Source organism: Indicator indicator, chromosome 10, assembly GCF_027791375.1.
Source record: "Indicator indicator isolate 239-I01 chromosome 10, UM_Iind_1.1, whole genome shotgun sequence".
Taxonomy (NCBI): domain Eukaryota; kingdom Metazoa; phylum Chordata; class Aves; order Piciformes; family Indicatoridae; genus Indicator; species Indicator indicator.
Genome location: NC_072019.1, coordinates 21,902,803 through 21,924,599, shown reverse-complemented (window position 1 = coordinate 21,924,599; position 21,797 = coordinate 21,902,803). Strand labels below are relative to the sequence as shown.

The window sequence follows — 21,797 nt, the reverse complement described above, 5'->3', positions numbered from 1 at the left end:
AACCAGGAGGGTACCACTTGCTGCAAAAACAGACTGATTTCCAAATGTCATTCAAGCTGAGTATAGCCCTCTTCATTGAATCATTTGACATCTGTCAAATAAGAAATTCTAACTAAAATAAACTCTTAAAACCTGTATCAAGTGACTTTAAACTAAAAGGAAATTTAAGCAGATATAGAAAACTATCAACAACTCTTGACAAACCTTGAGGCATTTCAAAATAAGGAATATAAAGAACTTCATCAAGTTTCAATCTGGAAATGTTTTTTATTTTCCCTAAAAATATGGAGCTTCTCCTGTTTACAGGTGCTTCCCTGCTACTGTAAAATATATGTACCCTACAGAACCCAAAAAGCCAGGTGATGTGGGGACATGTGTACCAAGAATACATCCTTATACTATGGAAGGGATTTCTGCACCTGCCTTGAAGTCAAAGGACTGGAGTTACAAGAGCCTCATCAAGACAAACCAGCAATTCTGATACATAAGAAAGAGAACCACCGCCTAAAAGGAGACCTCATTCAAATAATGTGAATGTCTCCATCCCACCCCCTTGGAGAAGGGAAGATGACCATCACTCTGCAATGCACAGGAAGTCCATCTGTCTACTGCAGACTCACTGAGGACACTGCACAACAAACCACACTCATGCACCTTAACAAGTCACAGTCCTAAATATAGCTCTCCTCTCATCCATTGCAACAGCTTCTATGAAAAAGTCTTTAAACAAAGGCAGACAACTCTCTCAGTCCAACTGTCACATGTTTGTGCCTGATATGCTCTTGCTACTTACACAGTTTTTAATTAAATGCTTGTTTCCTAGAATAGGAGCTTTATGTAAATAAATATATACATATATTCTTAAATTATATTACAGATGTCCATAAAATCCTAATTACCTAAAACTTACAACACTGTAACTGAACGCTGAACAAGTAATTATGTGCTGTGCTCAAACACTGAGTGTTTTGGAGCAACATTAGGTTTCTTGTTTTCTTTTACTTAAATAAGCAAGAATCTGACCACTATCACATTCAGAAGTGGTGACACCAGATTTTGTACAGGCTAGGAATAAAAAAAAAAAAACAACTATGAACCACTCTGCAAAACTATAAAAAATTAATAACTAGCATCAACAGACTTTATTAAAGCTAGAACCTCCAAGGAAAAACATTCTTACAAAAGTAATCTCCACCATATATCCCCATACAAACATGTTCTACAACTGGCTCGAGTTCATGAAATCCAAACAGCATGAGCAAACACCCCTTGAATAATCCAGCTGAACCCAATTCTTCACCTGATTTGTTTGGATAAAGCAAATTTCCACTGAGACTTCACCTCACCTGCAGCACCCAGGATGCCAAAACTATGGCACATGAAGACTTTCACCCTTGTTACCACAAAGAAAGTAATCTGTTTCTGGAATTACTGAAACTAGTTTCTATCCTGCTGAAGACGTTGCAGAGAGTGTAACACTTCTTGAAACAGGGAAATGCACGTTCCTTCAACATCATGGCCCACAACTTCCAGGTTAGAACAATTGATTCTTGGCATCTTCTAAGCAACCTGGTATCAAGAAATGTTGTAAATTCCTATTTTTATTAAAGGACAAATACGAGTGTACAAAGACTTGCCAACCCATAAACAGGACCAGCTGTGAAACATGGCCTCATTTTCTTCTTCACCCAAAAGAGTGCAAGCCATATCCCAGGTATGATTCAATATCTCAGTTTAGGAAGAATAGAGAATGATGGTCAAAATTAAAGATATGTGACCTTAATTCTAGCCCATGGTTGAAGAAGACTACAGCAGTCTTATTTCACCTGCTATCAATTTATGCTTATTATAACCATGTCACTCCACATTTTCTTTTACTCTTTTGAAATGTTTGCATAATTTTCATTTGTCCAAAGATTGTGTATAAAATATTTTCATTCTTAATTAGATTCATTCTTTCAGAAGCCTAGAAGTCCCATGCTATCTAACTTGATATCAGATGCACCAACAGTTGTTCACCTGTCCAGGTAAAAATAAATACAACCACAAAATATAACCAAGAAGGGAAAACCTATGTAAGTTCTTGCAAATACAATATACCAAAGATTAAAAGTGAGAAATATATAACATTAAGGCCTAAGTTTTCCTATTACATTTTCCTCCAGATCCCAGTAGCACTTGCACAGCCACAGGAATGAACTGTTGCCTGGTTAACCTGAGAGTGCTAAGCTGAGTAGATCTAATATGGTAATAACTTGCCAAGATGAACCTTTGCTCTAAGCAAACAGGAATGCCTATCACTAGCACTGTAACCAAGTAAACAAAACTACAACAAAGAAATACAGGATAAAATAGGATCAAGAGCTGCACAGGTGAAAGCAACAAGGACGAAAATAAAAAGTTATTACAGTAGACCTAAGCTCGTCTGCAGAGCCATGTATCTGTGAATCATCAACCACTCAGTATTTAGAAAGCAGATGGCAGGAAGGTCCCCATATGTGAAAAATATTATTATCAAGGAGAGTCCATAGTAACGGTGGAATATAGCTTGACACTAAGCCTTTTATATGAACTACTCTTAAAGGGAAAATCATTCACTGAATAATGTCCAAAGCACAAAGATCGAAAGATTCTCAGAGGAAAAAAAAAGCAATGTGTACCAAAAAGACTTTCAAAAATAACTGATAATCATTAGATGTCTTACTCAAAAAGAACAGTTCTCAAATGACTTCAACAATAATCTGATTTTGGTAATGGATTACTACTTATGAGTCTGTTCATTTGCCTTAACGCTGAAGAGCATTTAATTGCATCTAATCACCCCTGGAAAGGAACATTACCCAACACCAGCTTTTAAATAACAAAAAAATAATTTAAAATTATATTGATGACAATGACATGAAAACGTTAGAAGACTTCTCCTTAGTCCCTGCCCTTCACTTCACTGCAAGTGCAGCCAAAATGAGCCCCACAGTAAGAATTTTCACCAAGTGATGCCCAATACACAGGGAAAGCAGCAGGCTTGCTGGGCAGCCACCTCTTTCTTCATGCCAGTGCAGTACAGACACATGCAACATCCCTTCCTTTGCTGACAGCCTGATTTCCACCCAACATACGTGATACTCTCTATTACAGGGAGAGATGCCTAAAATAGCTCAACTTCACATTTTCTTGTTACTCCTACCAGAGCTGGCCAGCAAGAGCTATCTCCCTCTGAAACAACAGTCTAGATTCAGGGGCTATTGCATTACCACCTGATGAGTAACTGAAATTTGACCAGCTACATCCACACTGCAGCATGTGAACTTCAAAACTAGCCCTCTGATGGCTACGCTGGCTCAAGTTTTAAGTAGGTGACACTGAGTTACGATTTCATATCCGCACAAAGACCTCTAGCTTGTGTTAGCCTTTCTCTGAGACTATTCTCACCATGTGAAACTTCCTACTGAAGAAGCTGAAGGTTTCCATTAGGGCTCCTGATGGCCATGTATGTTCCACAGTAACACAGCATGAAGGAAGGGCTGTTCCTGCAGGAAAACTACATCAGCCAAACTCTCAAATGCTTTCATACTAACTGAGCTGGTTTGAACTTTTTTCAAGTTCAGAAACTCTTGTACTCCTAACAACAGGCTCAATTTGACTCATCCTTTGTAGACTCTGTGTCTGGAGATGGAGGCTTCAGCCTCACAGCATCTGTGAGAAACTAGTGTTGATTTACAGTGAGTAGAACAAACCACAGTATGTTAGCATAGACCTGCTGTTTCAGGCACAGATTTTTAAGGACCCCACTCTAGGCTCTTTTAAGTTGGTTCTCTTGACATCAGCAATACCTGTGAGGGTTTCCTTTGCTCCAAGGTACAAGTTGCACATGCACTCAGAAGCTAGCTCAAAGCAAACTGGGAATTTGCATGCACACACAGCGACAGAGGTTTCCATTCCTCAGTTCTTTTTATAATTTTCCCTATGCAGGGCTTTAAACTACACCTGAACTAGAAAAATTTGTACTAAAAAGCAACATCAACCTGAACCATCAATCACTGGAAGTAAATTACAACTACAAGGCTGTTCCCTTCTGTCAGGTATTATTCTCTTAAACTATAAAGCTGGTAAGTTCATAAATGGTTACACCAACATCAAACTGCTAGAAATTCCTAGATGATACTTCTCCTTACCTCCACTGAAAAGGATGGCTGTAGCATGGACTAGATGGATTGCTCTGGGGTTGTGAGTTCAGGTAAAATACCAAAGGAGAAGTAACAAGTGCACAGTCAGCACTAAATGGGAATTTAAGGTGCTGCAGACCTGGAGCAGATGTAGGAGAGAACATGTGCTGATGAACATCACTTCCTCGGCAGTGGGAGAACAAAGGAGAGGAGATTCTGACAAGGTACCACAGCAGGAAAAAAAATAAATCAGGGTCAATACCGCATCCTCTGTTTCAATAAAGGAAAAAAAATATATATTTCCAAAATACAAGTTGTATCTTCTTAATAACTGCAATTAACTAAGTCACTCTTTTGATTATCATCCAAACCAAACTGTAGGTCAATCAATATAGTATCTAGTCAACATTGTTTTTACACTATGAGAATCTTCCAATTTGGAATTATCAAAATCCTTTCTTGTAGTAATTCCCAAGCTTTCTGGAATATGAACCACTGTCAATCCTTAAATGTCTAACTTTTAATTCAGAAAAAATAGCAAATTGATAATGGCTTCAGTAGCAGATGTGGACCATTTATATCATAACCTCCACAGTTTAGGAGCCATGGTTCCACTCCTTGACTGTAGCAACAATAGAAATATATCACTGTGAAAACATGAATTACATAAACCACTAACTAGAAAATGACATTTAGCACTGACAGTGTTTGAGAGCAACAAGTAATTAAGACTGAAAGCAGCACTGTGAAATGGCTTTATTCTAGTATTAGCAATGGGGAAACTGAGGCACAAAGAGGCTAAGTGACTTTTCCATAGCATGCCCGTTGTTGTATCAGCATTCCAGCTGAGGACATTGACTGCCAGCTCTGTATACACTATATACACTATACTGCTTTTGCAGGGTTAGCAGACAAGTATTCATATACAGAGAGAACAGAAAATTGTTCAAAGTAGCTGCCTTCCAAAAAGCTGCAGACAGACTTCTACATAACCTTTTAAAAGAGCTTCTAACACTTACTTTATTGAACTATACACGATGAGATGTCCTTCACTAGAAATAAAGTAAAAGTCTTCTTATTGGTATTATAAAGTGTGCTTACGTATTAGAATATAAACTGTTGTCACTACGTATATTCTTACAGCTGTAACTTTTTGAGTAAGGGCTCAAAAAAATTTCTGTTTACCATATTTAAACATAGAATTGAGCAAAAGGGAAATGTGGGGTGCATTTCAGTTTTGTTTAGTATTCAGACCCTTCACAGAGAAGTCTTGAAGACAAGCATGTTTGTCAGTGTTTCTTGCTTTAAATTTCCTAATGAATCCAAATACTTATCAGCAAATAACCTTTACATAGTAGAAATCCTTCCCACCAGCAATCTCTGCTTAAACAGCTGATGAGCTTTACAGTCCATAGACAGAAAAGGTTAAGCCTGCCTCTTACCCTGCTCCTCCCTTCTCTGTGTGACAGATTCATTTAACCTCCTCTACATAGTAACATACTATTAAATATACAATTTCCTTAATTTTACCTAATAGAAATACTAAATATAATTATCAACATCTTAAATAGCAGTTTTTGTAAGTAGATTTCAATGCATTTATAAAGGATACAAGCATTAAAAAGGAATTGCTTGTTTAAATTTCATTTGAAGAAGTACATGCGGCAATCTAAATAAATTTTTTTTTTGCTTTGAATTCAAAAGTTTTCAATAGCATTCTTAGTTCTAGAAGATAATAAAGATGGCAAAGGTTTCTACAGATTTAAGCCCTGTGACATCTTTCTGGCAGATTATTAGAAGTATTTTCTAATTTTCAAGAGTGATCAAACCAGAAAGGCAGTTACACTCAGTTTTACTACATTAACTAATGCTTAGTACAAAAATCTAACCACTTAGAAACATTTAAATATTGCTCTTTTTTGGCTATCCTTTATGGTAAATGCTACATTAAAGTAAAACATTAAACCTTCCAAATGAAATTCTGTGTACAGCCAAATTAGCATGACAGCTAAAGAAAGTTCTAACAAATAAAAGCGTTGTCTATTGGCCTCAAAGAATTCTGGCTTGTTTTTTCTTCATAGCTTCAATTTGAAATGGTTAAGTGCAATTTATTTTTCACAACAGTCCTTACTGGATCCGTAGAGATGGGGCTCCAAGCCTCTCTTTCCTCCGTTTCATCATTGTGCTGATATACTATGTTTCTTCCCAGCATAAGAGGCTTAGAGCCAGGAAGGAGAGCCCACCGTTATCACTCCAACGCAGAGCACAGAACAATCAGTGCGATTCCAAGCTCTTCATATACCCTCAGTGTCACAGACCTCAGGGGTTCAGTAATGGTCCAGATTAATCACATGGTTCATGTCAAAAACCTCATTATTTCTTAAAAAAAAAACCCAACACCTTCTATGAGTCTATTCATAGCATCCAGGAGAAGGAAATCAAGCCCACCACTACAAAACAAAGGCGCAGAAAAGTCCAAGACACAAACTGGCCACCTGACCCGTCACACTGCCACCAGTACAGTCCTGGCACACTCAGGCCGAGCCCACAGCAAATCAGCGACAAACTTCTCCTGGGCTTCGAAGAGCAGGAACAGTCGCTCTCATCCAATCAAAAGGGAAGCGTAAAGCAAAGGCAGCAATGGCACACTTGAAAGGATTCTGACAGAAATCCCACATAGCAGCTTGAAAACTCACACCGCGATAGGAATAGAGTCCCTGTTCCCACCCCGAGCCCTTGCAGAGTCATCAGCGGTGCAAAGAGCAGCTGTTCCTGGCCGGCAGGGGAACATGTGAACTATTCCCTCTGCAGAAATCAATCCTCTTCAGAACACACACAACTTTAATCTAAAAAAATCTTCCTCTAACTCCCAAGCTGTGTTTCTGCTACAAACTTTATGGATTGTAGCGTTGAAAAGAGAGCAACAGCAATCACAGCAGCCTCAGGAGCCAAATGCTGAAAGGGGGGAGGAGAAGGAACAGCACCTTCATTAAGAGGCAATGTACCCTTCTACAGTACAACTCTCGCATTTTTGTTTGCAAATGGCAATTTCAATCAGTTAAAAATTGATTTAATGCTATTCACAAAACTGATCAAAAGAAAAATGCCCAACATCTTTTAAATGTGCATTTGTAAGAAGGTAGCTTCCCCTCTCCCTCAAAAAAAAAAAAAAAAAATCCAAATATCTGTCCTAAAGTGTTAAAGACTGTAATAGGGCAGGTAGGGACTGCTCTTGACAAGTACCCATAAACCAAGCCAAATTCCAGATTACAACTCCTACCTCCATAATTCAAATCCCAGCAGGAGTGCCCCACACTACAAGGTCACAATCTCTCAACAGTTATGTCCCATTAGAAGAACAAACTGCCAGTCTCAAAAGTAAGGGTCAGGGGGCCCAGAGTGGCCATTCCAGAGCCCCTACTCCCTCACAGCATTCCTTCAGATTAAGAAAGTGCAGCAAGTGACAAACGGTACAAATTTGGTATGTAACATTTGATTATACTTATTAAATGAAAACCTGGATTAAGTAGTGGAAAGTTGGTAACAAAAACTGCACAAGACATTTATCCCTTTTAAATTTTTGATGAAGGCTTCCATAAATTGTTAGTCTCTGAGACTACAGTGTATACAGAACACTAAATCCCCTTATTCACAAAATCACTTCTTTATAGAAACAATGCTTTCAAATTATTTTTAAAGCCTAATATACAAATAGCAACACTCCTACAGAGCCTCACGGGAATAATTCAGCACGTTCCACCTCCAGAGCCAGCCCCACATATCAGATTAAGAGCACTGGGTTATTTTTGATCTACTGCTTGTGAGCTGTTTCTGTGCAGCTCAGAGAGGGATGGAGTGCTTTGAAAATACAATGTCTTTCTCTCCCCATCTATTAAAAGTATCACAACCAGGAAGCATTGAATGAAGGCATTACTTCTTACTCATATGTCCAGATCCACGACAGAACACAGTGCAAAAGCAGCAAAACTCCCTACTCCTTTTTAAAAAATCTTCTTTTTCCTCCATTTCCAGCACTTCACACTTGAGGAACAGCACTGGCTCCTGGCAGTGAAATGGCATCGATCGATCCCCTGAAGACACACTTACCCTCTAAGACAAACAGAAATGGAATGATATACTCCATTTCTCTGCAGATACAGAGGAAATTCCCACAGCACCTGAGCACAGCAAGATAAATACAAACCAGCACTAAAAGCCAGAAAAATATTTTCTGCCATTGAACTTGTTTTTGTTGCCAAGGTCTAAGCACGAAAAAGAATACAAGTAGAAACTGTTAAAAACTGGTATTCAATACAACATATCCTCCCAAAGAAATTTCTTGGTGTCTTTCTATGTTATCTTATTGCTAGGAAGCTGGGGGTGAATTTAACAAATCATGATGATTTTTTTAATGAAACACGCACTTAAATGCCTAGGTTTGCAAAACTAAGAACCTTCAGAGGTTTATAAGCAGAAGGAGAGAGTAGAGGAGAAAAAGAAAATGAGTCCCACCATGGCCATAAATTACCTTTAGAAGAGATTAGAAGGAATAAAGACCACCATAAAAGCCTTGCACATGTCTTTAGCAAACAATATTAATGTTGCCTAGCGCATTTCATAAAAACAAGGTAAATACAATTTATCAGCACCTATCACCATCAAAACAGCCATTTGCAATTTATTATTTATTGAGTGCATTTATTTAAATGTGTATTTTTACTGGACATATTCTGGATTATAAATAATTTTATTTTTTTTAGAAAATTTAAAGTTTAGATAGTACAAAAATGACAGCAAGCCAAGCTAGTAACCCTGCCTAAGAAACCATGAGGATTTCAAATGTAAATCCACATTTTTCATAAAAAGTCTGAGCAGGTCAATAAAGTTCATTTTATAAACAAGTGAATTTATAAAAAATGCAGTACTGAACAAGAAATTATGGCTCAAATGCAACGCCAGCTCAATTTAATAGCTGCTTATTAGCCAAGGAGCAATCAGAAGAAACAGCAAGCTCCAGGATGGTGTTGCAGCCACAATGAAAACCTGCAGTTTACAACCTGGTTTTTTTGGGTGCCAAGTTACTCTTACACACATGAACACACACAAGTGCTTCATCACCAGGCTCGCCTTGCTACACAGTCCCCACCTTTGTCCTTTCAAGTCTGGAACGTCTTCTCTAGTGCGCTTCACATGCAGGTGCACATCAAAGTCTTTTGACAGCTGAACAATACAAGAAACAATCTCTGCACATGCTGTACCACCAAAAGAACAGCAGAGGGTAATGGCTGAAAATAATTAAACCACTTCCACCAATAGGATGGAGATCAAAGTTTGGGTCTATCACTTCACATGAAATTAAAGAAAATATTTGTGAATGATAATTATTTTCTGTGAACAAAGCATGGGGAAAACACAACTAATACATTTCTATGCATAATATATGAAAGGAAAACTTTGAACTCTGATTATTGAACCACACCAGAGACAGAATGTAACTACTTGTTCTTGTTCTCAGACTTGTATTTTTCAACCCCTTTGTAGCCTACAACTCAGCTGAGTATAATTTCCTTTAGTGTATTAAACATAACTCCCCTACAGAAACACACACACTTTAAGCACACTAACAATGAAACTGTATCTAAATAATCAGGCATTCCTCTTAATGTCACCCTCTTTACAGTTCCCCCATCTGTTTTACATGTCTGCTCACTCTCTGCTGATTATTTCAAGATTAGACTGCGACATCTCCAAGGGCAAAGTCATCATTTATGGTGTGCTTGTGTTCCCTTCTGCTAATATAGAAGTGGAATCGCTAATCAACAGGCATCTCAGGCTCCATCCCACCTCTCATTCTCTTCAGCTTCTACACAAAATGCTTCATGCTCTTCTGCCAAAAATACTAAGACATCTAATTCCACTCCTTTTTGTTAGTACAAACAAGCACATCAACTGTTGTTGTCCATGCTTACAATCAATGCCTGTAGAAAAAGAGACTACTAACACTGACTCAGACAAATATGAAGCAATGAGGGACAGGTAAAGTCAGAAGCATTGCCCTTCTCCATTCAGCAATGACAAATACCCTAGCTAATCCACAGTCTAAAACTTTTCTAACTCAACAATCAACTGAAGCAATCACCTAGCAAACAGCAGTAATAAAGTCTTCATTCTCATTCTGGCTGTTTGGAAAATAATTACTTCCTCCCTAAATATGATCTTTTTACAAATGCACCCCAGCCTCCAGAATAGCTTGCAGAAAAATGCTCAGTAGCTGTGTATTTCTATACAAGACAATTGCTGCTGAACTGCTACAAAGGCTGGAGCGTGGTCAGAAAATAGATGCACCTCTTGAGGGCTTCTGGCTCCAAGCCAGATGCTTCACCCTTCTGTCAAATCCTGCTTTTGCTCCTGTCAGTGGACAAAAGTCAATGAATGACAGTCAGTGAATCAGGACCTAGCAACACCCATAACTATTCCTACTCATTAGCTACAGCACAACGACAGCTTTTCAGAATAAAGTTGATGTTCGGATTTTATTTTTGCTTCTAAGGTTCACTGTTAAGCTGATTCAAGCATAGGAAAAGTCTCCAGAAGCTCTGAGAACTGCCTACAGTCTGTATTTAAGCACACAGTTTGACTATCCTTTTTGCCAGAATGGTTGAACAAATTCATAGGTAATATATACATATTTTAAACATATATACACATATATATTAGAATTATTCTCTTTCATGATACAAATTTATCTAATTCCTGATTTAAAGACTAAGAGTGGATTTCTTTTTTTTAAGTCAAGTAGACACTCTGATACCGGGAAGTGCAAATCATGTACAACAGCTCCACAAGACCCTTTTCAGGGAGCCTATTATACATAAATACACACAAGCCACAATGCACTACTCACCTCAAATAGTTAAACTTTTCAAACAACAAGGAATCATTTGGTAGAATTGACTACAGAATCTGTAATTTCAGAAACTGCAATCAAATAATCAACTAGATAATACAGGCAACTAACCAGAGACATGTCAATTCTCCAGAGATTTTCAGTCCCACTAAGAGCTGCAACCTCGTGCTTAAAATTTACAGTCTGGATCTTCTTGACACAGGCTGCAAAATTTCTTCATGTAATGATGGTTTAAAAGTCACTCCCTTGTGAAAGAAAACTGAAGTGAAATAATAAAAACTGAAGATTTTAAGCCAACGTAGAAATAAAACATTCAATCATTTGGTTTAGTTACTACTACATAAAACACTACACATGTGAAGCACTTCCTTCATACCTCAGATATTTCAAATGTAAATACATGAGTAGTTTTATGGCATACCCACCTCCATGCTTGAGATAGGGAAGGAAATACCTCTGGCATCTTCAAGTTCAATTCCAGAAGTTTTGTACAAAATTATTTCAGTTACATCAAGCTAAAAACCTACTGTTAACCCACTGCTCCACCATTTGTTCACAGAACCTTCACAACCTTCAAATGCTGAACAACATCTTTCATTAAAAAAAACCCAAACAAACAAAAACAAAAAACCACCACAGCACAAACCTATCAAATATAGTTAAGCTAACCTACAAGGCATACTGGTTAAAAAAAACTAAAAAAAAAAAAAAAAAAATCAGTGAGTGTTTGGGGTTCTTTAAATAACTCCCCAACTGGTTTATCATTGTTACAGGAACTAAACAAAAAGGTCTGGTCATGCCCTATCTAAAAAAAAAACCGATCTTTTGATCTGTTCAATTGTTCAGCCCTGAATCACTGGCACTACACAGCATTTTCCAACACTGTTTCTTATACAAAAGGTATAGCTTACATTGAAAGACTGGAAATAATTTCTCATTAGGACTAGAAACCTGAGGAAGAAAGGTTACATGCTTTTGTGAGCTTCATGTCTGTAGTCTACGAGCTCTGGGAAACAATTTTAAATCATAATGCAATAGCAAGCAGTACAAAAGCTTTCTCTTTTATATAGTGCAATCAATATAGCAATTTCTTCCATCATAAATCTGTAAATATAGCAAAGCTAGGCTCTCATAGTATCACTGAAACACAAGTTAGTTTGCTACAATTCTTTAAACATAATAATGCCTTTTTTAAAAACCACATTTTTAAAAGCTTACTTTTCCCAACACCTGCTACTTTGTCAAAAACTCTCCATTACACTGACTGCTCCACAGACACCTGACCTGTGTGGCCCAGGAGCTCTGTAGTTAGACTTCTGTCAACAGACTGTTTGAAAAGCACTGATCAAAGTTGTCCACATCACATGAATAATCAGTGACTTCTGTGGTCACTTCAGTGATGTCACTGCAACCAACACTCAACACCTCAGCTACTTCTATATCAGGATCTATTCAAGCTGATAATTAGAAGTAAGCTTACACTACTACTACTTTTTCTACTACACTTAGGCTGAAGCCTGTATTAATTTCCCTCAGAGAAATGCCAACTAGCTGTTTCCAAGTGCTTAACAGATTCTTGAAAATGCTAATAAACAGAGTATCTGCCCCTTTAAATGACTTCCACAACTGAACAGCTATATATGTTCAAAGCAAACCAAGTGATGAATAAAGAATAATTATACTTACAAGCTTCCTCTTCTGGGGAGACTGAGCTCCTTCTGGAAAAAAAATAAAAACCTTGAGTTAATTTTACTTGTTATTCTATATTACATTATCAATGAAGGACTGGGGTGAAATTAATAAGAAATTGGCCATTTCAAAATGCATGCTCAGTGTGTAACTGCACAGCACTGGTGTGTCAGAGGTGAACCTGCACACATTCATAGTTTGGGGTACCAAAGTTACTCATTTTCTCTGAATAATCATTGCCTTTGCAGTTGCAATAACATAGGCACTCAACAGAGCAAATATAACTTTGAAATTCAAGTCTCAGCGTAGATAAGGCAGTAATTAATTCTGTCCTACACCTCATCAGCATCACATGCCAACCACTTCCAGAAGTGTGGTACCCAAAGCACCCAGCATCTGCTCCGCTGCTCTCACATTCTCACCAACCCCAACAAATGAAGCACCAGGGGGACTCTGGGGTTTGGTTGGATTTTTTCCAAACGTACACGTTACTTGTGCTATGTGTTGTTGCAAAAAAAAAATCCAAGGCAAATGAAACACAATTCCCACTTAAAACCAGCATTTTGCACCTAAGCAGCGAAAGCAAAGTTCCTTAGGGAATGTTGAGGGGTTTATTTAACTAAATAGCCCAGGCGCACGCAGAAGGCACGGGCAGGATGTATATACAGCAACACTCAGGCTTTGCTGCGGTCTCGAACGTCCATCCCAGCACAGCGGTGCTTGTCCCCGCCGGGGCCGCCCGGCCCGGCGCTTCCCCCGGACACCACTAGGTGGGAGCCGCCGCCTGCCACCGGCCCCGCCGCAGCCCCAGGCCCGCAGGCCAGCTCCCAAGGGAAAAAAGGGAAGGAAAAATGCCGTCGAGAGAGGGCAAAGGCAAAAAGCCGCCGCTCCGCTCCCTTCACACAGCCCTAACGCTAAAGGAACATTCAGCATTTCCGCGCTGCCGAGCCCGAGACAGGACAGGGCGGGCGGAAAAGCAGGGGTGCTGGGCCAGGGTTGCCTCACTGCAGCAACATGGGCAGTACAATACAGCCAATTTCTGTTTCAAACTACCCGAACTCTGCTATACCTGATGTATTTTTCACCCCCTCCTAAGAAAAAACCCACATCTGTTTTCACTTAGCATTGCAAAACGTCAATGGAAAATAATAAATCCATAAAATCTGGTCACCTTTTGTCCATATTTAGTTGCGGTGCACATGCTGACTTCAATGATTAACAACATTATCAACAACCTGTCAGCGGCTGCTCTGTTTAGTAATACACTGGACATTACAGTTTTTTAAAGATATAAAAAAATTACAGCCACTAGAAGTGGAAAAAAAAAAAACAAACCCACACAAAACCCACAAATCATTACATCTTAAACATGATGGTTTGGGGTTTTTTCCAAGTATAAGTTCTCTACAATTTGAATTTTCGTTACAGTTTAACACTACAGAGCAAATTTCATGTGTGAATTATCCCAAGGCTGACAGCTTACAGCATCAAGAAATAAATTCCTGTCATCAGACAAACTTGTCACAATCTAATCAAAACATTTCAAGTATGTAAGATAATAAATCATTAGCATCTATAACAGGTTGTATGTTTTATATTCTAAAAAGGTACTTCTTCCACTCTCATTTGTGAGAATGAAAATTTCCAACCATGAAGTCTACAGAGCAATGACAGCTTTTTGCCACTGCAAATGGATGAATAGGTAAAACAGGGTTATTATATATTATTGTTTGTGTATATAGTATAGTGCTTATACATGCATATATGTCTCTTACAGTGTATAGGCAGATGTATTTAATTTCTGATCTTTAAAGAAAACCTGACATAACAAAGGCACTTAGCAGAGGGTACACTTCCTGTTCAAACAGTGCATTTCCATTTATTCCAACACAGTCAGCCCCAGAAATTTTCAGAATGAATGAATAAAGCTCTGGAATTTCATGGTACTGGTTGAAAACAGAAAACAGTGACCTCTACATCTCTTTATCCACCTTCTAATTTCTGAGCTTTTAGGGTTTGTGTTTAAAAGCTTTATACTGTAAAGATAGAACATTTCCTTTGCAGCAGCACACCTCTGGTAATTGTGACTTACAGACACACTGGACACAATTCCTGGGGTGTAACAAGAGTGGACGAAGGTTTTCCTTTGTTTTACTGTACATTTGTTTTACTCACACAATATTGCATTTAGTACCTCCTATGGTGCAGCTAATTCAGGATTAAATGCATAATTCAGGATTAAATACATAGAAGGACTGACTTAGGCTTTGTTCATGAAATCATCCTTTGAAATGTGATCAAGTGCATTTCCAAATAAGAAAGGTAAAAAGTACTAACAGATGACATCTCAAAACAATTGAAATATTTTGTCCATGTGGCAATTGCTTTCATTCTGTACCTCCACCTTGACAAAATGCATCTGTGGAATCAATAGGCAGCAGTTCAAAGTTAATGCCTCTGTCGTTTTGACAATAAAGAGCATCATCAGAACAATCAATTTTTATACCTGTTGTGCATTGCCTCATTTTGTGTTAGTCTTAAAATCCCCTTCAAAAATCTATCATCCATACCCTAAGCTATGCCTGTACTCCTGCAGCACTCTTCCTGTCCTCTGGAGAAATCCCAGGCCTGCACACTCCCAGATATCTGCCCTTTTCTGCTTCTCTAAAGCAGGGCTGGTGACAGCAGTTTTCATAATCCTCCCAACCATGAATAGTGAGACCACTTGCAGAGGCCTCAGAGCTGGAAGTTACACAACTGCAATCAGCATTAGTTATGAGGCTTCACTTTTCCTGAATCAGCAGAGAAAATGCCTGGAGATGGAAGGAAGGAAGGATCTGACTGCAGACAGAACTGATGATCACAGCACCTATTTGAAGATGTCCATTGTCAGGAGATCACTGCAGATCTCCAGAGGACAGAGTGGATAATGAAAATTTCTACTAGAGATGGGGATAGACAAAGGATAGAGAATCACCTGGGGTTTAAGATAACATTTTCACGTGTGCAGTGAAACCAAGCGAGTGTTTACATCTAAGAATGATAGCGTGGTTTCAAACACAGGAACTATCACTACAAAGAGAGTGATTAAATCATTATGCAAAATATAAAAAGTCCAACAGCACTTCACAAGTACCCTGTAAAGGTGGAAACCCTAGTCAGAATCAGTTTTATAGTACAGATTAAATGTTTTAGATAGTTGATTATGAGGGATGTGGTATGATTTGACTGGTTTCCACCCACTCCACAAACGGGTTTGTCATTACATGTCCAGGTATCCTGAAAAAATAAATTACGTTTTAAGAGGCAAGATAACTAATAAAAGAGTGCTGAGCTGTGACTACTTGTTCTGAAACACTCCTTACAGGGTGCAGCTGTAATCCTCTAAGTAAGTATGCTAGTTTATCCTAAATGTCATTTTCCATTTAAGACCAGCCTTCTGTTGAGAACAGCACATGAACATTCAAGATTGCAAACTGCCTCTTCTGACAGCACATCTGCCTCCCTGAGCCCTTGTGCTGCCTATACCTATATATATTACCATTATTATTTCAACCAGACTCCATGCCACCTGCTCTCTAGGTCAACAATAAAGCCCTACATTTATACTTGATTTATTTATATGAAGTGATAATTAACGGGAAAATATTTTAAAAGATTGTTGCACATTATTCACCACAACTTTCAGAAGTGGAAACAAATACTACTTTCACAGATCCTGAGAAGTGTATTAAATCTTACAGTACCCAAGTGACAGGAACAGACTGTTCTGAAAGTTAATTTTTTTGTATCAGTTCCATATTTCAAGGCATAATTATTAGACATGCAACTTGATCTCTACATGACAAAAGAAGTGGCAGACTTTCAGACAACACATTATAAAGGAACTTTGGGAAAGAAATTCAGCACTGTGGAATTTATAAAAAGGTGGTTCAAATACCCTCCTCCAGAAGGGTTCTTTGTGTCCTTTTATCATCTCAGATCATGCGGTTATAAAATCAGTTGAACACTGTAACTTGCTACAGTTCAGTTTTCACAATAGGACTGGATCCTCACTGGACCTATCATTTTTGAGGCAGCAAGGAAGCTAGAATAGAAAATCAAAGAAGGTTAGGGGCTGGAAGAGACCTCAAAAGATCATCTAGTCCAAGCCCCCTACTATCACCTTGAGCAGATCACACAGGAACACATCCAGGCAGGTTTTGAACATCTAGAGAGAGGGAGACTCCACAACCAACACCCCCGAACATTTCAAACATCACTTTCTGTTTACATAATACATTGTTTAGTGCATAGATAGTGAAAATTTATTCTATTGTGATCTTTTGCATACAGAAGCTGAATCTGAAAACAATAATGTTTCAGGCAGCAGAAAGAGTGCTGACTTTGTATATACATATATGCACACAATATGAAATGGAAATCAAATCTGGAAATCTATTGGTTCATTGTGATACAAGAGAAGCTGTGTCTTTTGAATAGATATGTTACATTATAAAAGTGTGAGGAAAACAGAAGCCCATCACTCAAATTTGTCACTTTCTCTCAGTCTTGTAATTTGTCCTTGAATATGTAGCTGTGCATATGGCACAGACCCACAGGCAAAGTTGGATGCTAGAGTCTGCACTGATGGCAGCTCAAAATGTAGTCCTTTCAAATTAAAGTGAGAACTATCACTACACTCAGGATGTTCCCTTTTTTTGCCAGAGCAGACAGCATGATTCCTGAGATTGCCTTTGACCTTGGCTTTCTTGCCAGGTAGCTATCATACCAGTTGGGACAATAGACAAATATTTTTACAGCTATAACAGTAAATATGTTTCAGTTAATAAGTTAATATTTCACAGATGATGAAATTCCACTGACACTCATTGACCTGGTACCATACACTCATGTTTTAATATTTCTCCTGTGCTGACTATGTTTGCTTTAGGGTATACTACCAACCAGCAGGGGATTAATTAAATCTCGCTCTATACATAGCCATTTGCATTACAGAAATGATATAATGAAGGCTGGAATCTCCAGTTCTGATGGAAAATGCAACCTGGCCATGCAAGGACAAACTGTAATCCATCCATCAGATTAACAAGAAGGAATTTTTCATGGTGATTAAAAAAACAAAACAAAACAAAACCCCCCAAAAACCCCCCCACAACCACCCATCAAAAACCCAAACAAAAAAAACCCCAAACTCCAAAAAATCCACCCACCACACCACCCTAATGTTAATTAAGCTTCTTTTTCTCCTATCAGAATCTGTCAAGAAAAAGAATTTCTTTCTTTTCATCATATCATTGTCAGTGGTTATTAAAAACAGTACTTCTCAATTTCTCTCTCTGGAAATTATTGCATCTGAACTTGGTTCTCAAACTCATCAGCAACACTTAAACCTCTATCTGTAACAAATGTCAGATTAACCTATGGAATATGCTGTAGATGTTTTCTATAATACACTGACTTTTTAGAAACTAAATTCAGGATCATACTGTAGATCATCTGCTTAGCTACAGAGATGCTTAAAATACAGAAAATGAATACTCAAACTCTTGCCATATTTAAAATACAGAGTTTAATTCCCAGACTTTTCTCCACACTGTACAGAATTCATGCCTGCAATCACACAAATCCTGAATTGCCTTGGATAGGTTAGTCACAGTGCCTCTTCCCATATAGCCAGTACCAGCCAAACTATCTGGAACTGTCCTTTCCTAAGAAATCACACTTTCATGGCAACAGGGTGCTACAGCCTTCAGGACAGTATCTGTGGCACTAGAATAGATAACAGCATACCTGTTCACCCAGTGTTACCCCAAACATATTACAAGTTCAAAGCAAATTAAATTTATTATTTGGATTAGTTCTCTACCTCAACAGAAGTTATATGTCAGCAAAAAAAGTCATCTGTAAATCACAGTAATATGTACCAAATGGGAGGGGAAAAGCCTCAGCTGTTTAACTAACAGGCAGCTCTATTTCTCTAAATAATCAGCTTATATCAGCCTTCAAACCCACAGGTCACAAATCAGCCAATGCTTTATTTAATGATTTTAGGATCTTCCAACCCTTTTCTTCCCTTCAGCTTGGAAATCCCTTACACATCAGGAAAAAAGAAAAAAAGGTAAACAAAAAAAAAGCCTTTGGATTTATGGATTTATTTCAAATTATAGTTAGTGCAGAAGATAGTAAGTCTGAAAGCCCTCTTTACGTAAAACTCTTAAACACAGCAAATGATTTTCCTTCCCCCATCAGCGCTCTTGCCTGGGCAACACAAAGGTCTTCCTCTGTAGGCAAAGCTAAGGATCCAGGTCATATCTATGCATTAACCTGTCAAGAATATATGCTTCTAAAAGTTGCCCACTAACCTTTCATATCACTTAACCTCAGGGCTTTCTGTAAAGTTAAATGTATTGGTTACTTGACCTAAAAGAATTCCAGAATACATCTCAAAACAACCAAGGATTCCTACTTCCCTTGAATATTTTCTATGCTCATTCCTATATATAGATAGATAGATAGATATATACACACATATATATATGGATTATGTATATATATATGTGTATTTTTCAGTAAGCTGAAGTGTTTACTCCATATTTTGCACATTACATCATGTTTGCAGCCCAAAATACAACATTACACAGCACACCATGGGCCAGACTGAACCCACTCGTGGTTACAAAAATAACTGAAATCACACATCATGGCTTGGACAGGCAAATTACAATAAAAACAATGCATGCAAACCACATTCCCAAGTGGGTGAATGTAGAGCAACCCAGCCCCAGGAATAAGCCAGCTGCCACAGCTGAGCTGCAGATGACACGAGGAGCAGGCATCTGCAGCCAAGGGGAGGGTGGTGCACAGACATCCCTCCCCAGCCAGAGCAATGAATGACTTGCAATTCTCCAAGTCTCATTTCCTCTGCAGGATTCATTCCTATCTCTGTTATTTGGGACTAAGAGCACATGAGTCACTCTAATTTCATGCTATCAGTCAAGCAGCAGTCTCCTTCTTTTCATAGTAAAGAAAATAGGTCTTTTCATGTTTGATCCCAAGCTTTTTAGCTGAGGTTAAACAGCAAATAGTTTCTGAAAATTAAAGGCAGCCTCTGAGAACCATGGTCACATCCAGAATAGCAGGTACAGTAACTCAGCTGCTCAATCCTTAGATCTCAGCAAACTAATTTACTATCAACTTGATTGTTTTCCTCAAGGCTAAAAAAGAAACTGCTGCAGCAGCCCTCTTCAAATACGCTTGCCAAACTTATTTTTAAATTATATGTAGTACATAAAAAGATTATGTTTTGAATATGTCATTTCATTTGCAGGAAAAAAAATAACTTTAATGATTACAGCTTGAATTTTGCAACCCAGAGTCCTAGATGTAGCACAGAAGCACAGTAAAAACAGCAGAGCAAGAAGAAAAAAGGTGGATTTGCTCTCAAAACAGACCACCCCTAAATTGCAACAGCAGTAGCTTTAGAAGATTATTATGGCAACTTATTCCCTGAAATAAATAATAACAGCTACCCAACATGTGTGTGTGGATCAATGAAACATGAAGCCAGATGCACAGGAGTCCTCTGTAAATAAAAGGCAGGGTATACTTCAAAACCTGACAAATAATAACCTTAATAAATGTTCCAGATCTTCTTTGTATGTATTGCATTTTTTGCACAAATTAGCCTAAGGGAGAGAGAATATTGAGAGGAATAAAGCACACAGCTTATATGGCTCATTAATCTTTCTCATTACTTAATTCTAGTTTTACAAGGCCATGAAGCAGATTACTGATCCACCCTATGCGTGAAACAGCCTGCCCAGCACTGAACAGTCATCCAAAATAATGGGAGCAACTGTTCAAAATTTTATTTCATATTTCCAGACTGCACCAATTTGGGAAATACAAGTCAAAAGGTCACATTCTGCAAAATTTTGGAAAATGCAGAAAAGAGTATCATCTCAGAAGCACTCAGGACTGCAGCTGTAATGCTATTGTTAGAAACTGCTCTTCAAATTACTCTGTCTTGACTTGCACCAAAAATTCCTTCAAGACTGGACATGCGACGATCACAAGGAAACAGTCACAGCTGCTAAAAATGCCAACAGCATTACAAATAAACAAATCCAGTTTTATTCTCTCCCTTGTTGACTCGTACTGATATTAATCTATGATTAAGTCATTTGTCAGTTCTGCTATACACACATCTACTCCTCAGAAGGCTGTTTCAAGAAGAATTGACAGCTGATATCAAGGCTACCTGACCACCCATTGTATTTACAAAACTCTTTAGATGTCCTTCATTGAATTTAAAACTGAATCAAGCCCAGCATCATTTTGGTGACTTTGGGGACCTTTCTGGTTTAGCTTACATAGAAGTTATATAAACCAATGTGCATCTCATGAAAACTCCTGGAGTTCACCAGCTCACATCCATTCAGTGCACCATACTCTGAACAAAGACCAAAGATTGCAAAAAAAATTATATTGAAATACACTGGTTGAGAGACAATCACCAACACTGTAGCTGAACCAAGAAAAGGTACACGGTCAGCTCAGTGTTAACATCAGCAGCAGGTATCTTCCAACAGTCCAAAAGGTTTTGTTTATTCTGTCAGGTTGGTTTCTCATCCACTCCCCTGTACTAAGTACTTGGAAACACACAGGCAGAAATTACCTTTTGGGGCTTGTTTTTGAGAGGCACTCTACATGTCTCTCATAGTTTTGTCAATGTCAGGCTATGATTTTGGACACATCAACAGCATTTGATCTTTACAAATGTGTATTTCTCAACTAATTTAGAGGAAAAGAAAATCTCTGCCAGACTAGTCTCCTAAGATGGCTGGACAGCTTGGTAACCCTTGAAACAAGACCAAGTTCACTATTTAGTAAAGCTCTGGGAGAAAGTCCAAGGGAAGAGAAGCTTTTTCAATTCCTCAAAAAAGCCTCAACAATGGAGTTGTCTCCCATTCTTCACTAAAGCTGCAGCAAGTCCATGCAACATAGATCATGTGAAAACACTCTCAGAAATTGAA

The 21,797-nt window shown here is 38.3% G+C and overlaps 1 protein-coding gene across 2 annotated transcripts in view; it reads right to left on the bottom strand.

The window, feature by feature from the left end:
* MAST2 (microtubule associated serine/threonine kinase 2) overlaps positions 1-21,797 on the bottom strand; it is a 183,166-nt gene that overhangs the window by 91,956 nt on the left and 69,413 nt on the right. The window contains exons 4-5 of one of the 2 annotated variants that reach the window (XM_054384103.1): positions 12,757-12,788; positions 4,173-4,379 (exon numbers count right to left, since the gene is read on the bottom strand). In XM_054384103.1, the coding sequence (XP_054240078.1) occupies positions 4,173-4,379; positions 12,757-12,788 (239 nt within the window). The remainder of the gene's footprint in view (positions 1-4,172; positions 4,380-12,756; positions 12,789-21,797) is intronic. The other variant, XM_054384104.1, reaches the window with a different exon arrangement.